This window comes from Ovis aries, chromosome 22 (genome assembly GCF_016772045.2).
Source record: "Ovis aries strain OAR_USU_Benz2616 breed Rambouillet chromosome 22, ARS-UI_Ramb_v3.0, whole genome shotgun sequence".
In the NCBI taxonomy this organism is placed as follows: Eukaryota; Metazoa; Chordata; class Mammalia; order Artiodactyla; family Bovidae; genus Ovis; species Ovis aries.
This window is the reverse complement of record NC_056075.1, coordinates 38,088,121-38,111,176: the sequence shown is the minus strand read 5'-3', so window position 1 is coordinate 38,111,176 and position 23,056 is coordinate 38,088,121. Positions and strand designations below refer to the sequence as shown.

Below are 23,056 nucleotides of genomic sequence, written 5' to 3'. Positions count from 1 at the left end.
TTCTTAGCACGTGTAAAGTAAGGCTGACCTGGCATTCTTAACCCAAAATTCTCGAGTATCTGTATCATTGTAATTCTTGTATCAGCTAGAATATTTATTGTCACTTTTTCTTGTTTGTAATTCTTAGCTTGGTGTAAAAATTGCCAAAGCTATTGCCTGCCACAACTTTGTGAAAGCCAAAAAGGAGGCTGAAAATTCACAGGTTGCACGAAAAAAGAAGAAACTTGCCTGGGGGTGAGTTTTAAGGATTTTTTTTAAATTAGTGATTCTACCAACTTCATAGCAATTACAGAAATCCTGTGATACATTTTGTGAATCCAGTTTGTGCATACTTGTTATTTATTTTATTCTTTGGATCTTTGCTGCGTGTTTATCAGATTATAAATATAGACGTGTCTTCATCCTATTTGATATTTATTTTGTAACTGATGGAGTGTGCGAAAACTTCTTTAAGTTTATTTTGCTTTGGCACTTAGTAAACATGTTACTTCAGTGAAGTATTTAGAAATGAATCAAGATTTTCATGTTCTTCATTTTAGATTTGAAGCAAAGAAGAGGTGGGAAACCAAAAGCAACATGGGATATATGTGACTTGCCAGAGTTCTTCAAGACCTTTGAGGCTTCACTCGAGTCTTCAGTTGGTCAATTTACTACAAAAGATTTTCCTGCTTATGTTAACTATGTCAGAAAATTGATGGAAATAGAAAAAATCAGCATAAAATCTGGGAGTTGATTATCAAATCGTTTTTCAGTCTTTTTCTAAAGAGTCCGTCCCATTGAAGTGAGTGAAATGGACCATCCCGTTATTTGTGCAAGTAATCTAAGCGTATATAGTGGGGGGGTGGGGGGGGAGAAAGGGTTTTATCTATTTATTTGTGTAGACCTCCAGCATAAAATCAGTTTTGCTCTTCCTCCGTTTGCTGGAGCCTAGCCGGTGAGCTCCTTGTACTTTCTTATCTGCACTCAGTGTGACTGCACTCACTCTGGAGTTGTTTTTAAGATGGGCATTTGTTTATGATGGATTAGTCGTAAGTGCAAGAAAGAGCCTGTGTTTACAAATGTCTTTATCTTAATGTTACAAAAGTAATTATCGGTTCTTTATTGTAGGCAGCAGAGTTGATATTTCATAGTAACATAATAAAGGCAGTTGATTAATCTTTGTGTACCTTCAGGTTAAATAACACCATTTTAAAAAAGGACAGAATCTAACAGTATTTGGAGAATGATTTAAATTCAGGTCCTCTGCCTGGAAATGTCTTCTTAAATATCTCTCTCAGCTGTGTCATTCTTTAAATTATGAGATGGTTCTTGGAGAAATTGATATAATGGTACTAGACAGTTATAACTCAAGACATTGTAACTTTGAACCTTCTAAGAACAAACATGATTTGATTGTTTTCACTCCTCTTCCCCATTGCTCTGGGAAGCACTGAATGATTGCATAAGGAGAAAGAAGATTGGCGCCCTTCTAAGTGGTTTTCACTACAGATGTGTTTCAGAGTCCCAACTAGAAAGGGCTTTGAGAAATTGTCTCAAGCTGGTGGACAAGCCCACAGCTGGATGCTGTGATTTTTTTTGTGGGCGGGCGGTGGGGGGCAGGCCTGGGTTATTTTGGCAGCTGCCTCTTGGTGCCCAGTCGAGGTAAAGAACTGCATACTGTGGTTTCCATCTTGTCCCTTCCTGCTACTTCATCAGAAGTTTTCTAACCATCTGATAAAAACTTTCTCTCGGTTGGTAGTATAAATTCAGGAACATAGAAAATGAATCATGGTGATGGTATTATTTTGTTACTTTTAGACTTACAAATAGTAACCAAATTTTGCTAATTTATGGTGAAATATTTAATGTTTTCTTCCTATTCTGGAATAAGTGAGCAACTTGTTGCTATTTGAAAGAACAAAAATCATATCTTGCTTCCACTTAGATGATGAAAATTAGTACAGTAGAGAAAGTGAGATTTTAGGAAATTGTGCCCCTACTTACGGACTTCATTGTGAAAAATATTCAGACCAAACATTGGAAACTCTTATATTTTAAGACAGTATTCCCTGTTGAGTTTTATAGATATAATCATATAGCCTTTACCTATAACATCTTACTTCAGGCTCCTAGCAGGTGAATGCAAACTTAGACTATAGGAGATTTTCCTCTAAAAAGAAGATTCATCATGGGGGAAATATCCACTGCACAATCCATTGGTTTTGTCTGAAACATGGAAAACGTTCTCACATACAGGGCTCCAAGACAGTCGTCTCCCTGCATTGTCTGCTCACCTTTTCCCGCTTAGCTACCTCCTTAGCACATTTCATGACCCCTGTGGGCACATTTCCCCTCTCTTCTCATGGTGAGGCCTGGCCAGAGTGGTCACCTTTAGGGTCTGGTTTGGGAGCCCCTGACCCAAAGTCCAGCTGTCTAAACCCTTCTTCCACCTGCCCTGGGGCCAGCGGTCGCTCATTCCTTCCACTCAGGAGTCCCACATGGATGAGGACATTTTCCCTGAGTGGACGGCATTATGGTGGAATCAGGTCTCAGGGGATTCATTGGATAAGAGGAGCCATGTTGCAGAAGTCCCTTTCTCTTCGAGTCCTGGCTTGTGAGAGTCCAAGATCATCCAGCAGAAGAAGGAGCGGGAGGGGAAGAGGGTTTGAGGAAGAGGAAGGCACTGGTTTTCTTGGGTTAGCCCTGCTGGCATATCACTTGGGACCACTTTATTTTTCATCTGCTTTAATTTGAATTTTCCTCATTAAAGCATTAAAATGGAGACATTATTCTTAGAAAACCTAGATTGCCCCAAAAGTGTAGTCATTTGTCCTCTCCATCTGGTGACAGTGAAATAAGGATTCTCTTTGGATCAGTAATAATTTCAGTTCCTGAAGCTTTAACATGTGCATTTACTACCATCAGAATGCCTGAATTAGATTAGTAATGTAAATGTCAGTTATTGTTAACTGAGATTAATATGTTTCAGGCCATGGGTATGCCATTAATGTAACTGTGATTTACTGTTTGAGTACTTCAGGCTAAAACACCTTACTAAAGAACAATAATTTTGGGCTTCGCAGCCCTGGTTCTGAGAAGTAAAGTTGATAATGCATTCCTCTTTGGAAGCCCTCAGGATGTTTCTGATTTTCCGCAGAACATTCTCATTTCTTTCACCAAAAGGAGAGTTTGAATATATAATCTCAGGTTTGCTATAATTAGTTCTGATGACAGACCTAAATACCATGGCCCAAACTGTAAATCAGTAGTTAAACAGGTTTCTGCAACTGATCATAAATCTCAAACTCCATATTTTAAATGCGCTTATTTTTTTTTTGAGAGACAGCTAAGGAAGGAGCAGGCCAAGGACAGGAATAAAATGTTACCTGAACTTTGGCTAACAGCTTAAAACTTCATCTTTAAAATGTACCGAGTTCCCTGATGCCTTTTGTCTAAAATGTTATCTTGTAAATATTATAGTAACTTAGCTTATTCTTCACTCTGATAAGACAAGTTTGAACTTAATTCTTACTTATATATTTTATCTGTTTGTTTATTTGGCAAGCAGGAGCTGCCCCGACTGCTGTGCGTGGGCTTCTCGTTGCAGTGGCTTCTCGTTGTAGAGCAGGGCCTCTGGAGCATGGGCTGGGTAGTTGTGGCTCACGGGCTTAGGTGCTCCGAGGCATGTGGGATCTTCCTAGGCCAGGATTGGACCTGGGTCTGTTGCACTGGCAGACGGATTCTTTACCACTGAGCCACCAGGGGCGGAGAAGGCGATGGCACCCCACTCCAGTACTCTTGCCTGGAAAGTCCCATGGACGGAGGAGCCTGGTGGGCTACAGTCCATGGGGTCGCTGAAGGTCAGACACGACTGAGCAACTTCACTTTCACTTTTCACTTTCATGCATTGGAGAAGGAAATGGCAACCCACTCCAGTGTTCTTGCCTGGAGAATCCCAGGGACGGGGGAGCCTGGCGGGCTGCCGTCTCTGGGGTCGCACAGAGTCGGCCACGACTGACGCGACTTAGCAGCAGCAGCAGCAGCAGCAGAGCCACCAGGGGAGCCCTGAACTTAATTCTTCAAAGATGAATATTAATTTTCAGATGTTCAAGTTTTCATCTGTTGGGTAAATGTGTCTCATTTTTAGAAAGGTATGTCCTACTAAACTATAAAAAACTATCGGGTTTATCCTTAAAAAAGTTGCTGACAGTTGATAAGGTTTGAGGAAACAACAACCTTAAGTCAGGCCCCATTTTGGAAAATTAGTGAAACCTGGTTAACTTCAGAACCAACTGAAATAATTCAAGTTTTTCCATGTTGGCAGAAGTTGCTTTATTTTTAGTATCTGGCAGAGCAGCAAATGCTCTGCATGTCAATTTAATGTTTTTTGAAGCCAACTGTTTATTCATTGGCTTAAAATTTACACTCTACTAAAGTCTTTGCCTTGACTTCCATGAAACAAATAGTAATATTTGGACAAAATATGTGCACGAAACTCTTTTTCCAAGACCAAATGTAGATGAGTATTTGTGGCATCAATGCCTTCTATCATGAGAATAGATCCAAAAAAAAAAAAAGAACTTTGAAAAGGCCAAGTCAAAGCCAGGACAGTGCAGTTCAAGGAGTTAATTTTTATTATGAAATAATCAGAGCATCTTTCTAGATTTTCAGGTTTTTAAACTGCTAAGAAATGGAATCTTTATAGAGTAAATTTCAGTGAACTGTCAAAAGATTATTTTATTGATCTATGTATGTATTCTTGACCTTGATAACATTCTGAGACAGACCTGCTTTTCCATTTTTGAGGTTGGGGTGCTCTGTAGACTTTGATAAAATGAATAGAGCTGCATTCTTCAGTCTTGATTGTCTCGTCCTCCCGCCATATTACTCACTGTGAAAGACACATGCATGTACGCACGCACTCATTCAATGCTGTAGCTGTAATGAGCACAAAGAGCGACTGGGGGCAGGATTCTCAACTCCAGTTAAGAACATGGAAGTGTGTAGCAGATCATGATGCTGTGGAGAAACTCAGGAGTCAAACCATCTGTGCCCTTGGGTCTCAGTGAAGTGTATTGTTTCTTCATCTCCTCCGAACCGTGAGCCTTCTAGAGACGTGTGTTCATTTTGCTAGAATTTCTTCAAACACAGCAGTGCTATCAGAGAGCTTCCGGCCACTCTAGCTTTTGTGACCTTGATCCCTGGAACACAACCACAGGCCTTTGATAGGACTATCCATTAAATGCCATGCAGTATGCTGGGTGTTTAGACGTGCTTTTCAGATCAAGAATTAGCTGAGAGAGAATCATCTTTTTATTAGCATTAGTAATTCCTTTTTACATTCAAGTAAGAAAGCATAAGATTTTCTGAGTAGGATGGAATTTAGGGAAAAAAAAAAAAAAAGTACATACCTTTTATGTCCAGACCAGGTTTCTTAAGGAAACAGAATAAAAGGGACTGAAGGGAAGGGAAGGTATAGTGTCCAAGAACAGCCTTGGCCCCTGGCTGCTCCTGCCCCAGGGTCCTTCCTGTGTCCTCTCTGACATCATTCTAGAAGGCCCAGCCCACACCCCTGCCCAAGACCCATGGGCCGCCTCTTGCTGAATTGCTGCAGGGGGCCTGCTCTGTGACAGGTATGGAATGAGGTAATCTTTTCCCACCTCTAATTTCTGAAAGGTGTGTCTGTCCAGTTATTACTTGTTCATTGAACTGAAAGGTTTAGAAACCAACAGCTATGGTACAAGCTGTAATTATTGATGTCTGTTTCATAATCATCTGTAAGTTCTGGCATTTGATCAAGAAGTTAATATATCACTTCATCTTCAGGCTGAATATGCCTCAGCTATAAACGTTATATTTTTTGATGGATAGTATACAATTATAACTGCCCAGAATAAAAAGAGTTTTCATTTGTAATGTGAGTGATACTAGAAGAAGTAATTATGGATGTCACAAGGAGTAGTGAAACAAGGAAGCCTTGCGTTGCTTCAGATTCCTTCCTACTTAATATCTGAGAGACATCCACTGAACACCTACCCTGTTAGACACTAAGCTAACTCATGCCGATGCAAAAGTGAATGTGCGCAGTCTGCTGGGAAATGTTTAGGAAGCGTGTTTTGGACAACTTGATATTCAGGTAGGCTGTTAATACAAAGGGGCTTCCCAGGTGGTTCAAGTGGTAAAGAGTCCGCCTGCCACCGCAGGACACATAGGCAGGAAACGCAGGTTCAATCCCTGGGTCGGGAAGATCCCCTGGAGGAGGAAATGGCTACCCAGTCCAGTATTCTTGCCTGGAAAACCCAAGAAATAACCCGGAAGAAAAGTGAAAGTGAAAGTCACTCAGTTGTATCTGACTCTTTACGACCCCATGGACTATACAGTCCATGGAATTCTCCAGGCCAGAATACTGGAGTGGGTAGCCTTTCCCTTCTCCAGGGGATCTTCCCAACCCAGAGATTGAACGCAGGTCTGCATTGCAGGTGGATTCTTTACCAGCTGAGCCACAAGGGAAGCCCAAGAAATACCCTACATGTAATAAATAACCTAGATGTAAAATTTTTAATTACATGGGCACACTTTCTTATCTCTGCAGGATGTGAAGTCTCACTGGTCAGCTTGGCTACAGTCATCCAGTAGCTTAGCACTCACCTTACAGGGACGGACACCCTGACTTTCACCATATTTTGTTGCCTCACACAGAGGTGAGGCTCACTGAGGTGAAACTTGGGAATGAATGCAGCTGTATTGCACAATGCTCTGTAATTTTAAGCTTAGTTTTTCTTAGGCTGTATCAGCACGTCCTTCATTCTACCATGGCTATGTCACAGTGCCTGCCCAGGGTAGGGAACTGTAAACTACTGCAGTAAATATGCCCCTGAACTACAATGACTCGAACAGTAGAAGTCTATTTCCTGCTCACAGGACAAAGGGGGACATCCCTATCGGTGGGGGGCTCTCCTCCTCACAGTCGTTCAGATATCCAGATTGACAGCAGCTCTCTGACTTTCTTTTCCTAATAAATCTGGGGGTCACCATCCCAGCCAACAGGAGGGGAAGAAGCCACAGAGGAACATTCGAGGAGGTTATGGGCCTGGCCTAGAAGGGGAATGGGTTACTTCTGCTCACTCTGTACCAGCTAGAACCTCATTACTTCACCTAACTGCATCAGAGGCTGGAAAACATAGACTTTCCCTGGAAGGAGGGGAAATACATTTAGTAAACAGCCGTGTCTGCCACATCCATGACCATCACATGTGACCTTGATGTGTGGTATCCAGGTGATGGTAAGACATGATGTTGAATACCACAAACTACTACTTGTGACTTGATGTAAGCATTGTACTTGGATATTTTGACAGAGCTGATCAAAAAGCCTCTCATTTTTGACAAGTAATGTGCATGGTAGATAGAGGTCTCAAGCATCTCCCACGATGTATGGGAAATGCTGAAGTAGAGTCACATTTCAGCAAGGCCCAAATGAGAATGTAGTTGCCACCTGAAAAGTCAGTCAAGGTCATGAGAAAGGTGATGCTTCAGTCAGGTCAGATCAGTTGTTCAGTCATGTCCGACTCTTTGCAACCCCATGGACTGCAGCACACCAGGCTTCCCTTCCATCACCAACTCTCAGAGCTTGCTTGAACTCATGTCCATCGAGTCGGTGATGCCATCTAACTGTGTCATCCTCTATCATCCCCTTCTCCTGCATCCAATCTTTCCCAGCAGCAGGGTTTTTTTCCAGAGTCAGTTTTTCACAGCAGGTGGCCAAAGTTTTGGAGTTTCAGCTGCAGTGTCAGTCCTTCCAGTGAATATTCAGAACTGATTTCCTTTAGGATGAACTGGTTGGATCTCCTTGCAGTCCAAGGGACTCTCAAGAGTCTTCTCCAACATCACAGTTTAAGAGCATCAATTCTTTGGCACTCAGCTTTCTTTATGATCCAACTCACATCCAAACATGACTGCTGGAAAAACCATAGCTTTGACTAGACAGCATATTAAAGGCGATGCTTAGTTTAAATCACAGAGGTTAAGACTGGGACTTCATACGGGGACCCACTGAGACAAGATCATCCCAGGAAGAAGGAAGCACGGGAATTAAGTGGTGGGGCTGTGTGGGAGGGTGGCGGCGGAGCTGGAGAATGATGGTGCTGGAGAGGGTGGCTGGAACCCACCTCCACACGGACCGTGAGACGTGGGAGGGTGCTTGGACTTAGGTCTCTAGGGAGTGAGGATGCATCAGCATATATTAAACAAGAAATGTACATGTTGGCATACGAGAGATGGTGGTTTAGGAGTCAGGCCTGAAGCTAGGACAGCTAGGGTATTTCAGTATCCTGGGGAGGAACTGATGAGACCCTAAACCAAGGCTATGGGGATTGTGGGGAGAGCGTGACTGCTGGAAGTTTTGGGGTGGGGGGAGACTTGACAACATTCGTTGACTACACAGGGGTATGGTAGGGTTGGGTGCCCATGGATGGTAATGTGGGTTGAGTGAAGCAGGTAGCAGAGAGCAGGTAATATAGGTAGAGTTTAGTAATTTAGTTGTGTGAAATCAGACATTTAATAATAACCCTGATGCTGGGGAAGATTAAAGGCAAGAGGAGAAGGGGGTAACAGAGGATGAGATGGTTGGATGGCATCACTGACTTAATGGATGTGAGTTTGAGTAAATTCCAGGAGATGGAGAAGGGCAGGGAAGCCTGGCATGCTGTAGTTCATGGGGTCGCAAAGAGTTGGGCGTGACTTAGAAACTGAACAACAACAACAACAACATATTTAGTAATGTAGATGATACTTAGACACACTGTGTCAAGCAAAACACCCATGGAATTTCCTTCTGGAAAGTCAGAGGAGAAGGCTGTTGAAGAAAACAGCTAGAGGCTTATTTAAAAGATGGCGTGTCAACAGCAACACAACACCACTGAGCCACTGAGCAAGGTAACAGTGGCATCAGAAAGCCTGGTGATCTGGGTCAAATCCAAGATTTAAATCTGCATCACAATAGGTGGTGCCTCAGATCAGGTTTCCTAGAAGTAATGTCCCAGATGTCTTCTGAAAGCAATTTATAAATGTGTGCGTTTCTGGAAACACCTGTGAGGGAGAGAGTGAAGCCCATGAGGAAGTGAAAGAGCTGGTCAGGCCATGGCTCTGTGAACCACTCACTTCAAAGGAGCTGGCTCCTCACACCCTCAACCCAGTCAGCTGGGGGCTGTGGGTCTTTCCTGGTGCACCACTTCCCTGGGCAAGGGGGCCTCCCTTGCTGGAGGGCACTTCTGTCAAAGAGGGGCAGCCTGGCACTGCTGTTGGCTGTAGCAGCAGCTGGGGGATGGATAAACCCCACCAGTCCCATACATACACATGCACACACACACACACACACACACACACACACACACACACAAGCACAGTAAAGTGAGTGGATGTGTGTGTGGACGCAGGTCAGTCCTGATCCTGGCAGTGGGCTCAGCTCTACCCAGGGGAGGTTATTTGAACCAACAGCGTGGGCTGGTGGCTTGAAGTCAGAAGGGTTTAAAGAATGTGCCCCTTATCTGATAGGGTTTCCCTGATAGCTCAGTTGTTAAAGAATCCGCCTGCAATGCAAGAGACCCCGGTTCGATTCCTGGGTCAGAAAGATCTGCTGGAGAAGGGATAGGCTACCCACTCCAGTATTCTGGCCTAGAAAATTCCATGGACTGTATAGTCCATGGGGTCACAAAGAGTTGAACATGACTGAGTGACTTTCCCTTTCACTTGTCTGATATCTTGATTACATGAGAAACAGAGATGCCTAGTAGTGGTGGGTAGAAGCCTGCTGGATTCGAAATCAGAAGTGACTATTGATTCCAGTAATAAATGAAACCCCTTAATAACTGTCCCTGAGATGTGTGAAAATTGAGCTGCTTAAAGGTTTTGAAAACTCATGATCAGGGACTTCCCTGGCGGTCTAGTGGTTAATACTCTGTGCTGCCAGTGCAGGGGGTACTGGTCAGGGAACTAAGATCCCACATGCCTTGTGGCACAGCAAAAAGATTAAAAAAAAAAAAAAAAAAGCTCAGCACTTGCAAGCACACCCATGAGCAACTGTGAGTACAGCAGGTGCTGTACAAGGGTTTGGACACTGGAAAAAATTGAAACCATCTACTACTAGAAGACATTTGCTTAAATAGGTATATATCTTATAGTTGCAGATAATTTCAATTTCTATCCTTTTTCCAGCTTCCCAGGTGGCGCTTGTTGTAAAGAACCTGCCTGCCAGTGCAGGAGACAAGAGACACATGTTTGATCCCTGGGTCAGGAAGATTCCCTGGAGGGGGCATGGCAACCCACTCTAGTATTCTTGTCTGGAGAATCCCCATGGACCGAGGAGTCTGGCAGGCTACAGTCCACAGGGTCGCAGAGTCGGACACAACTGAAGTGACTTAAAATATGCACTCAGATAGGTAGATAAATGTATGTACATATTTTGATATGTACACATAGTTACAGACAGGAGAGCTCCCAAAGTAAGTTCAGTGGAACCTTGGGCAGTTAAGAAAAACAGGTTTCTGCGGTCAAATGCATTTGGGAACCATTGCATGTTATTGCCACTGTGACCTTGACAGCTGTGACTTTATCGGCACCTCAAGGCCTCTGAGAAGTCAGTAACCCTCTGCTGGTGTTTATCACAATGCTTCTCAAATTTGTTGAACAATGTGATCTTTTTTTTTTTTCCACCCACCACTTATTAACAATCCACATGTTTACTCACAATACTCTGGGAAACACAAACCTATCTACAACATCTAGAATAGTAACATTTTAGAGTATATAACGCTTCTCTTGCTCTGGGGGAAACCTGTCTGGGAAGGGCCTCTGTGCTTTCTGCCTTTGGATTTTCACTGAACCACACCCCTGCCCCAATCCCACCCATTTCCATCCTCTCCTCCCGAGTTTTCCTTGGTATTTCTTTCCAGGGCATGGAGATCATATCCTCTGTACCCTTATAGTGTGTGATTTCTGAGTCCAACCCAGACCTACTGAATCTCTGAGCATGTGGCTCGGAGCTGTTTTGTTTGATTTTAAAGATCTCTGTGGTTTCTAATGCAGCTAGACTGGCACAGAATTACAGGCCGATATTTTATGTGGATCGAAGGATGGTGGATGGGTGGATGGTTGGATGAGTGATTGTATACATACCTGGTCCTTCCAGTCAAACCATTTGAAGTCTTGATGTCCTTATTAAATAATCATGGCTGATTGAGAATATAAGCCTTGGGACTATTGTTACTGTTGTAGTGAAAAAAACTTTTAAACATGTTGAGAATCATTACAGTTTGTCCCCTACATACAAACAAATTCATTCCTAGAGCTGAAGGATCGTCAGCAGTAGGAGACGGAGGGCAAGCTGCAATTTCACTCACGCCTGATGTCGATGAAATGCACGTTTGCATCTTTTAAAGTTCTCACCTTGAAGGTTCATATGTAGGGGACTTACTGTACTGTATATGCTCCTGCCTTAAAGAGACACCTTAATTTTACGTGCATCATATAAAAGTCTAGCAGGTTGAAAAGTTAAAATGCTTTTCATTATACTTTCATTATATTCTTGGAAACATCTCTCTAAAGAAGTGGATACATGTTATATATTTTTTATAGAGGAGGAAACTGAGAGGCTGGGAGCAAGCAGACCCTCTTTATAGCATACAAGAGCCTGGGTTAAGGCCCTGGCCAGGCCTTTGCTCTTTCTCCCTCTTCCAGTGATTCTTAAGGTATGATCCATGAACTACCAGCAAGCAGAAGAATCACTTGTTAGAAATGTAAACCTCCCCGTGTAGGAAGTTGGGATGGAAGAGATGAAAACAAGCCAATGAAATTTGCACATCTTATCACAAGATGGAGCTTCCCTTGTGACTCAACTGGTAAAGAATTTTCCTGCAATGCGGGAGACCTGAGTTCGATCCCTGGGTTGGGAAGCTCCCCTGGAGAAGGGAAAGGCTACCTACTCCAGTATTCTGGCCTGGAGAATTCCATGGACTACAGTCCATGGGGTTGCAAAGAGTTGAACACGACTGAGCGACTTTCACTTTCACTTTTCTTTCACTTCTCACAAACCATAGGGAGAGAGGGATACCTCAGTATAAATACTGAGTCTAATTCCATTAATATAAATGCTCATATCCCCAAACAGACTGGCTCTACTCATAAGCCACTTTCATTAAAGGAAAAAGAAAAAAAAGGCCAGAAAAAGGAAGGTTCCGTGTCAAAGAACTCAATTGGAATCCTCGCTTGGTCCTCGCTTCCTTGCCAGCAGTGCTTAAAAAGAAAAGAAAATCTGAAGTCCGTGTGCATAAAAGTTCCATTCCCCATGGCGGAGGGTTTAATTAAAATCTTCAGATGTTTCTCTGCAGCTTGGAAGGCAGTTTTTATGAAATTCATATATTACTAGAAGTGGCTCCAACAACTCTCGAGGTCAAAAGCTTTGTAGCTGACGTCAGTGGATCAGGAGCTTACCGCCCTCTTCAGGACCTCGGTCCTGGTTTCTTTGCCTCCATTCTTGTGGCGGGAAGGACTGACTGCTCCAGGAGGCAGTAGGGTGTTTTCCAAACGTGCAAATGACAGAATCCAGAAGAAATGGACTAGTATGTTCTTCCCTGATTCTTTCAGTAAATATGTATTGAGAGCTTGTCACGTGCCAGGTCCAAGTGGAAGCAGTGAGGATACAGCAGTGAGCAAAACAGACAAATCCTGAAAATCATGGAGCTCCTGTGGGGAACACAGATCACAAACAAACTAGACAGCATCCCAGGGGTTCCCAGGGTGAGCTCCTGGGCCAGCAGCCCCTGGCAGGTGGAGAAATGCATGTTCTCAAGTTCTAGGACAGACACTGATATGACAAACCCTCCAGGTGATGCTGATGTATACTCAAGTTTGAGTACTCATGTGGTGAGAAGCTATGGAGAAAAGGAGAGCATCCAGAGTGGGTGTGGCTGATACCAGCAAATGTTAAAATAGTGAAGCCATTACCCCCAGACTCTGGAGGAGCCCAGATTTCAATATCAGCACTCCCACTATGAATTATGTCGCCTCAAACAGGTCAACCTCTCTATGTCTTGGGTCTCCTCCTGAAAAATGGAGATATGAATAGTACCTATCTTATAGGACTGTGAGGATTAAAGAAAATGATGGATATGAAAGTGCTCAGGGGACTTCTCTGGTGGTCCTGTGGCTAAGCCTCTGTACTCCCAACGCAGGAGTTCCGGGTTCAATCCCTGGTCAGGGAACTAGATCCCACATGCTGCAACTGAGTTTGCATGTTGCAAACTGAATAAGGTCCTGCCCGGTGCAACCAAATAAATAAACACATAAATAAATAGTTTAAAATCGTTTAAAGATCCTGACACATAGCAAATCGTATCCTTGTAGGCAAACAGTTCTCTGGGGGTTTCTTGCATTACTGCCATCTTGCAAGCATGGTGCTAACTACCCTTTGTTGCAAACTATTTGTGTGAGAGTGTTTATATGTAAATAGGATTCCCTGATGGCTCAGCAGGTAAAGAATCTGCCTGCAATGCACAAGACATGGGTTCGATCCCTGGGTCAGGAAGATTCCCTGGAAAAGGACATGGCAACCCACTCCAGTATCCTTGCCTGAGAAATCTCATGGACAGAGGAGCCTAGTGGGCTACAGTCCACAAAGTTGCAAAGTGTCCTACATGCCTGAGCACGCCCACACATGTATGCACGTTGTGTATAAGCAGCCTCAGAAGATTGAGATAATGTCTCTCTCTGGGGCAAAAAGCAGCCATGCTTACTGTCCAGTATAATAAAAAAGTGTCCTCGTTTGGAGCTGAGGCAGCCAAGCTTACTCTCTTTATAAAGATCCAGTTCTCTAAGGAACTTCTTTAATGAAAGCCATGCAGGGACAAGGGTCATTGCGCCCTCTTAGTATCACACTATTGGAATCTGTGCAAAAAGTGCTGAGACAGTGGCTATTGCTTGTGAGTACAATAAGTCCCCTACATAAGAACCTTCAAGTTGTGGACTTTCAAAGATGTGAATGTGCAATTTACTAATGAAGATCTGATAAAACTGAAGGCCTTGAGGAAGGATGAAGAGAGATAAGAGGAAGAAGAAGTAACTGAAGGACCAAAGAGATTCACGATGCAAGAAATGGCAAAGGGATTTTCTTGACTTGAGGAGGCACTGTTAGATTTTTGAGACACAGGGCCCAAACGTAAAACTGTACATGAAGGTTGCAACAGCCATACAGAATGCAATCCAGTGCTGCCGTGTCTTCTATGATGAGAAGAAAAAGCTACTATTCAGACATACTGGATTTTCTTTTTTAAAAAAACAGGATAGATAGAATTGAATCTAGCAAGAAACCAGAACTTATGCCATCAACATCAGTTGTGAGTGAGATTGCAGCTTGCCCTCTGTCTCTTATTGCTGTTGACCCTTCAGCTCTACCATCTCCCACCTCTTATCCCTCCTCCAGTCAGTAACTCTTCTTGCCTGTTCACTCACTGCCAGCTCCTGGATGCCAGTGATTATACTGTACTACTGTGCTTTTCAAGGTACTGTGCTATAAGATTAAAAATGTTTACTTTTTTTCTTTTTATATATTATTTGTGTGAAAGTATTATAAACCTACTACAGTACAGTACTATATAGCTGATTGTATTATTTGGGTACCTAAGCTAACTTTGTTGGACTTATGGACAACTTGGACTTATGAACACACTCTCAGAACAGAACTCATTCATATGCAGGGGATTTACTGTAGTAAATTGTCCTTGGTCTCTGACCCAGGAGTCTAGTATCCTATACCAACATCCATGAAACAGTAGCAAGCTGACTTGCTGGCTTTAAGTGGGGTGAAATCTCAGCCCTTTCAGAGCTCTTGATGATACTGTATGAATGTTTGTCTGAAGATGTGTTAGTGTTGCTGCTGTTATTCCCCTATGTACCAAATTTCATAATAAACAAAAATATACCTGGTGACTCCAGCCTTCAAAGAGTTTCCTAATGACCCAAAGGGGTTAAATTGTCTATGTAAAGATGACATGAAAGATGGTAAAGCAGGTTTGAATCTAGGTTCTGGACTCTTACTCACTATGGGAATTCTGTAAGCCTCAATATCTTATTTGTCAAGTAATGTTAGTAATGATGCCATCCAGCCATCTCATCCTCTGTCATCCCCTTCTCCTCCTGCCTTCAATCTTTCCCAGCATCAGGGTCTTTTCCAGTCAGTCAGGTCTTTGTATCAGGTGGCCAAAATATTGCAGCTTCAGCTTCAGCATCAGTCCTTCTAATGAATATTCAGGACTGATTTCCTTTAGGATGGGCTGGTTGGATCGCCTTGCAGTCCAAGAGACTCTCAAAAGTCTTCTCCAACACCACATTTCAAAAGCACCAATTCTTTTGGGCTCAGCTTTCTTTATGGTCCAACTATTACATCTATACACGACTACTGGAAAAACCATAGCTTTACTATGGACCTTTGTTGGCAAAGTAATGTCTCTGCTTTTTAACATGCTGTCTAGGTTGGTCATAACTTTCCTTCCAAGGAGCAAGAGTCTTGTAATATCATGGCTGCTGTCACCATCTGCAGTGATTTTGGAGCCCAAGAAAATAAAGTCTGTCACTGTTTCCATTGTTTCCCCATCTATTTGCCATGAATTGATGGGACTGGATGCCATGATCTTCATTTTTTGAATGCTGAGTTTTAAGCCAGCTTTTTTACTCTCCTCTTTCACTTTCATCCAGAGACTCTTTAGTTCCTCTTCACTTTCTGCCATAAGGGTGGTGTCATCTGCATATCTGAGGTTATTGATATTTCTCCTGGCAATCTTGATTCCAGCTTGTGCTTCCTCCAGCCTGGCATGTCTCATGATGTACTCTGCATATAAGTTAAATATTCAGGGTGACAATATACAGCCTTAACTTACCCCTTTCCCAATTATATGGTTGGTTGTTTGTAAAGATTTTATTACTGTACATAAAACTCTAGCACATAATTTATATTCAGTCAATGTTATTCACTCCCCTTGGCTACAACAGTGTGGTTTAGTGGACCATTCCCTTTCATGACTGCGTCCCAAAGACTTTTTATAATGGCTGGCACATAGCAGGTGTTCAATTAAAAAAAAAAAAAAAAGACTGACTGAACAAACCCAAGTATCTACTATATAATTAATAAAATCTGAAAAAACGGTTTTTGTCCATGCCATGTGGCATGTGGGATCTTAGTTCCCTGACGAGGGATCGAACCGACACCCCTTTCACTAGAAATACAAAGTCTTAACCACTGGGCAGCCAGGGAAGTCCCTAATTAATAAATTCCTATTTTCTCTTCCTTTGGAGACATTTCTGCTCTAAAATGTCCTCAGTACATTTTTCTGAAATCCAAAATTCTTGACAAAGCTCATTTCCTCAACTTCCTCTCTGCCGCTGGGCTTTTAAACTTGTGGAGGCCACAGAAAGACCCTCTCTGTGAAAAAACACACATGTGAACATATACACAGCATTCTGGCATGAGCCCAGTGGTTCTTGGTTCTCCTAAACCCATCCAACTTAGAGGACCCCTTTTAAACACTTCTGTTCTGCAGGACACAGTCCACTAAGATAAGAAGGCCAAGAAAGCCCATCCCCTCTGTTCCAAATCAACAAGCTATTATGGACAACCTATATAACACAGTGGCCATTTCAACCTTCTAGTCAAGTCTGCACCCTTCATGGATCACAGCTTTGTCATGGTGAAGGGGTTTGCATAACTCAAATAATGCTATGAGCCATGCTGTGTAGGGCCACCCAAGATGACCCAAGATGGATGTGTCATAGTGAAGAGGAAGACTGAAGGTAAAAGGCGAAGGGGTGGCAGAGATTCAGATAGTTACATAGTATCACTGACTCCATGGACATGAATTTGAGCAAACTCCAGGAGATAGAGAGGGACAGGGAGGCCTGGGCATGCTGCAGTCCATGGCAGGGTGCAGGGGGTGGGGTGGGTGGTCACAAAGAGTTGGACATGACTTAGCAACTGAACCACAGCAAAAGCCAAGTCTACATAAAACCTACTTCCCATCTACTTGTGATTTAGGGGAGCCAAGCTGAAGGAATTCAATACTTTAGGTTCCTTAAAATAGGCTTGTGATCTTTGAATAAGCTCATGGAAATGTTATTTGTAAAAATAGGTTCATTCAGTCTCACTGATCATGCTTATCATCCCGAGAAGTCTTAATGTACTTTCTATATTTCCCCTCTCCTTCCATTCTCTAGTTGTGGGAACACCCAGCGGTCAAAGAATTATCAGCCTTCTCTGGGCCTTAGAAAGCTGGGCAGTCAGGACGTTTCTGGAAGCCGAAAGGAGAGTTGAACGGGAGAAGACTTTCTAAAACACATCACATCCAGTGCCATGTTTAACCTCAAAAAACACTTCACCAGGGTTGGTGACTGATTGACAGGGAAACTCAAAGGGAGACGTGGGGAATGGATGAAAATACGTAAAACTGCCCAAAGGAAGAACCTGAAGAGTTCAGGCATAGATTTTCTAGGATGAAAGTATAGGCTTTCACGTATTCACGAATCAGGCAGCGAATTTTCTCCATTTGGAAGCTTAAAAAAAGAGAATGATCTACTGCTCAAGACAAAGAAGAAAATGATTTGGGCCCGGAGGGAACTGTCGCTCATACCTGCACTGTCCAGGGGGCTGGAGGAGGATTAGAGCCGCCATTTTGGCTTCTCTAGAGTGAAGCGGCAAAACAATGTCTAGTAGTTGCTAGGCAACCATTAGCTCATCGCTCTGCCCTTTCCCATTAAACATTATCTGCCTTCCTAGATTGTTTTAATTTATATTTTTAAACAGGGAAGGTAAGACAACAGAGAATTATCAGTGTGACCTAACACTAAAAATGCATTTGAGGTAAAGGTTTTTGCAAAGGTTAGATCACTCTTGGGTAAGATGTTAAAATTAGTGACCGTTGACTAAAACCTCTTCCCTCAAACATTTCATCACTTGACCTCATGTTTCCCAGTGCCAAAAATAACACTGGAGACAGAAGATAATCTCTGAAGGTTGTAAACCTTAAGGTCACAGGTTTTAACATTGATTCAGTTTGATTCATTCTCTCAGTGCTCTGCTCTGACCTACCCCAACCTAGAGCTTGTTGTGAAGCAAGTTTATCAGCAAAGAATGGCTGTTCAAGGTGGTGAAATGGAGTTCTGGCTCTGCTCAGCTTTGCAGGCAACTGAAATCACATTACTCACAGTATCTGAGCAGAGAGATAGGGAAAGACCACCTGTTTATGTAAAGAACAATTTCTGGAACATAAAAATGAAAAGTACCTGAAAGACAATATGAGTCTTGGTTCAGAAACTCATGTGCATTCAAGTTTTAGAGATACATTTGTGACTTTTACAAAAGAGGATGAGGAGGTACTCAGCAAAAAGGGTACAGAATCAGAACTAGGAGATTTACTGTTAGCCTGCAATGGACCATGCACAGAGGGTCTTTTTTTGAATTTCAGTGGTTTCACTGTTTGGCTCAGGGGACCTATCTGGGAAGGGATTCGGGGGAAAAAGGTGAATTCCACAGACGGGGGCTCAAACACTTAAAGCTGCGTTTATAAAGTTGGCTCTCTCACTTCCATACATATCCAGGATAAAGGAGATGAGAGTGGGTATAAGGTCTGGGAGAGTGAAACATGCGGCTAACTAGATCCCAAGCCTGGTTCTCCTGCTCCTAAGCTGTGTGACCTTGGGCAGCTTTCCTGTGTTGTTTATCTGTAAGTGAGGGTAATAATACCTACTTCATCGGGGCTGTTATGAGAACTAAACAATATGATGGGTAGTAAATTGCAGTCACCATTATTATTACCTTATTGTTGCTAGTAAGCCACCGGCACTACCAACAGTGCTTCTCTACTGTAGAGAGGCGCTGGGTCGCGTTGCCCCTTTCAGATGTCTGTTATTCTTCCAGACTGTATCAAGTGTTCTAAACACAACTTCTTCTGGACTGGAAGAGTATACATACCATATGATTCCAACTATATGACATTCTGGGAAAGGCCAAGATTTGGAGACAATAAAAATAATCAGGGTTTACCAGGGCTGGGGCTGAGGGACACGAAAAGGGATGAAAATGTGGAGCACAGAAGACCTGCGGGGCAGTGAGTGCACTCTGTATGATATAATGACGGATCTGGGTCATACGTTTGAATGAACACCGAGAGTGAACCCTAAGGTCAGCGGTGGGCTTTGGGTGATTAGGATGTGACAGTCTAGGTCCATCCTGGTAACAAATGTATCACTCTGAGAAGTAATACTGATTACGGAGAAGGCTATGCAGGTGTGGGGTCAGGGCATATGGGACAGCTCTGAATCTTCCTCTCAATTTTGTTAGAAACTTAAAACTGCTCTTTAAAAAATTATCTTTACATTAAAAAAGAAAAGAGAATGTAGGCTTCCCTCTTGCCATCACTTTCCTCTGCAAGCTTACAGTCCAGTGCAGGAGAAAAAAGTTATCAGACTCACTCAAATAGATTAAGAGTAAACTGGGGTAAGGGGTTTCCCTGGTGGCTCAGTGGTAAAGAACCTGTCTGCCAATGCAGGAGACTTGGGAGATGCAGGTTTGATCCCTGGGCAGGGAAGATCCCCTGGAGAAGGAAATGGCAAGCCACTCAAGTACTCTTGCCTGGGGAATCCCATGGACAGAGGAGCTTGGTGGGCTATAGTCCATAGGGTCATAAGAGTCAGACATGGCTTAGCAACTAAAAGAACAAACAAAAACTGGGGTAAATGGTGTAAAGGAACTCTTGATTCTAGGCGAGGCCACAATGAATGGACATGACTGGATCAAGATCCAGGAGGACCTGTGAGACATCCTTGAGGTCAGGGGAGTGGGATTCAGCTCTGAAAAGGCAAGTCCATGGAAGCGAGGGGACACACAAGGGGACCGTCTGCATGAGGCCCCCTGGGGCAGGGAAGTGGCACACTTGGAGGCTTGAGGCTGTTGGGGTAACTAAGAGAAATCCAGGAGTGGATAGGTCAGGGGCAAAGCTGCAGGTCAGGTATAGTATAAGTCCCACCCACTTGCACAGCATGTTGATGACCCAACTGGGCTGTGATTTCAATGACAGTGTTTTAGGTCTTTCCTTCCAAATGAGTCGAATTCTCTGAAGACTCTACCTTTCTTTCCTTAGAGGTTGAAGGCTTGCCTACCGAGACTCCGGGACCTAAATGACTAAATGGGTGGGCATCTCAGCTTCCGGCATGTGTACCTCCCTTTATCCCCCTGGTTTGGTGTGTTTTCCCTCCCCCTACCATGTCCAGTGGGCTTCCCAGTTGGCGCAGCGGTAAAGACTCTGCCTGCCAATGCGGGAGACACAGGAGATGTGATCCTTGGATTGGGAGGATCCCCTGGAGGAGGGGATGACAACCCACTCCAGTAATCTTGCCTGGAAAATCCCATGGACAGGGGAGCCTAGTGGGCTACAGTCCAGGGGATCACAAAGAGTCATGTATGACTTGCCCAGTACAAAAACCACACCACCACCACCATGTCAAATATCTCTCAGTCCAAAGACATTCTGTTTGTCTTCTCCACAGACAGGGTGGGGAAGGATATCATAAAAGCCACATGCTTATAAACAGATTTTTCCATCTGTGCCCCTTACTTGTCCAACCACCGTTCACCCCCATGTCCAGAGGCAACTGGAGTTATTATAATGTCTTATACCCTGTGTGTACTGAGTGGGTCTTGGCTCTCACCATTGGCCCCTTAAGGATCTAATCATCTCAGGTTTACTTTATTCTTTTCAGCTTCTATTAACTTGGTTGCTAATGACTCTTTTTCTATTTATTGTCCTTGTAGATACATCCTTTGAAAAATGATTTTACTACTATCTGGTGAAAGGAATAAAAGTTGATATGTTCCATCTACCCGTTCTTGTCCAGAATTCTTAGTTGTTTAAAATCAGCTCCATGAAATGTGATATATGTACAATAAGCTTCATCCATTTAAAATGTCCAATTCAAAGACTTCCCTAGGGGTCCAGTGGCCAAGGCTCTATGCTCCCAATGCAGGGGTCCTGGGTTTGATCCCTGGTCAGGGAATTAGACCCCTCATGCCATAGCTAAAGATCTTGAATGCCATAATTAAGACCTGGCACAGCCAAATCAATCAATTTTTTTAAAAAATTAAAAAATAAAATGTGCAATTCACTAGTTTTAACGGAAGTATATACCTAGAAACTTCTACCATAATTAAGATACAAAACATTTCCATCACCCCCAAATAGTCCTGGTGCCCCATTTGCAGTCCAAACCTCCCTCCAGTGTCTCACGTGGGGATAGTGTTTTTATCATGATAGATTAGTGTGTATTTTCTGTAACTTTATAAAAATAGAATCATGCAATATTTACTCTTTTTTTGGTTTGGCTTTTTTTTTTTTTCACTCAGCATAATGATTTTGAGATTCATTCCTGTTGATGCATAGACAGTGGTTTACTCTTTTGTATTACTACGTAGTCTTCCACTGTGTGGGTATACCACCAGTTGTTTATCCTCCTGCTAAAGGGCATTGTTTCTAGTTTGGGGCTATCATGACTAAAACCGCTGTAAAGATTTGTGCACCAATCTTTGCATGGAAACTCTCATTCATTTTTTTTTTTTTTAGAATATTTATTTATTTGGCTGTGCTAGCTCTTAGTTGCAGCACGTGGATCTCATGCAGGATCTTTAGTTGTGGATTGTGAACTTTGTAGTTGGGGCACGTGGGATCTAGTTTCCTGACCAGGGATTGAACCTGGGCCCCCTGCACTGGAAGCTCAGATAGCCACTGGACCATCAGAGAAGCCCCTCATTCATTCTTAATTTAGCTATTTCAATAGCCACTTACTGGGTCTTGCTGTCCGCAACCTTTCCCTATGCCAGTATAGCCTGCACATTGCTTCCAGAACATTCTTCCTAATGCACAGCTCTGATCTCATACCTTTAAAGACGTCTCATAGTCTATAAGTAAAAGTCAATATTTTTTATTGCCAAGAGCATTCACATATCTTTTCACATCACTCATAATCTACGTCTCCTCTGACCACATCAAACCCACTCTCCGGAAGCCCCCTTCACACTCGTGGATCCCTGGACCTTCCCCTTCCCTCCTCTTCCAGAAGACCCTCCCCTATCACTGTTCATGAGCTGTTCAGGAATTACAGCTATTACAGCAATGGAAGAAGGGCTATTGCCTCCATGAAATTCAAGTTGGCCATCGATCTCAGCTTCCATTCTCCACTAGCCCTCGTATACCCCTCGTGGACTGACTGTGCTTTGCACAGAGGTGGCATTCTACCTGTTGAGTAAACATGTGGGTAAATTTTAACTCTGTGTGTAAGACATAGTTAACAGGAGGCAATGTATCTTGCATCACTGGGAGATGAAATAAAACAGATAGGTTATCCAGGTAGCCTAAAATAGTTAGTGTTGAAAATAAACACATTATGGAAGTATTCCTAAAATGAGTGATAAATGTCTCTTCCTTCTTAACCAGATTTAACTGAACATAATTGAGACTGGGTAATGGATCAGAGTAATCACTATAATCATCATTTGTAGATCTGTATGGTGATGTCAGGGATGTCCATGGGGTGGATGTATACAGCACTTTGACACCTTCACTAAATATCCCCATACAGCTGTACTTTTATTTCTTTTCTCCATTAGGTTGTCATTTCTGACCACACAGTGTCTAGTTGCTGCCTTCTGTTACTCATAATTACCAATGAGATAGCCTGCAGTATAAAGAAATGGGGTCTGTTCAACTGCATAGACTTATCAATCCTTAAAGACTGTGATCATGTGGTTGTGATAATACCATCCCACAGTATAGAGAATGGCTTAGTGGCTAGAGCTGTTAGCTGACGTAGGTTATGTCTTCAACAAAGGAAAGAGGACCCAGAAAGCAGTGAACCAATGGAGGTGACACACTAGTTAGCTGCAGAACTGAGACCAGAACCCAAGCTCCCAAGCTCTTGTCCCAGGACTCACTCTTTCTGTACAATTTATTTACAGAAAGTAGAGATACACAATTCTACTCTAATTTAT

The 23,056-nt window shown here is 43.0% G+C and overlaps 1 protein-coding gene across 5 annotated transcripts in view; it reads left to right on the top strand.

Moving 5' to 3' along the window:
* The window catches only part of FAM204A (family with sequence similarity 204 member A), a 28,216-nt gene extending 27,475 nt beyond the window's left edge, over window positions 1-741 (top strand). For all 5 annotated transcript variants that reach the window (XM_027960672.2, XM_042238943.2, XM_042238944.1 and 2 more), the window contains 2 exons: window positions 128-234; window positions 540-741. In XM_027960672.2, the coding sequence (XP_027816473.1) occupies window positions 128-234; window positions 540-591 (159 nt within the window). In that variant the 3' untranslated portion in view covers window positions 592-741. The remainder of the gene's footprint in view (window positions 1-127; window positions 235-539) is intronic.
* The last annotated feature ends 22,315 nt before the right edge of the window (window positions 742-23,056 follow it).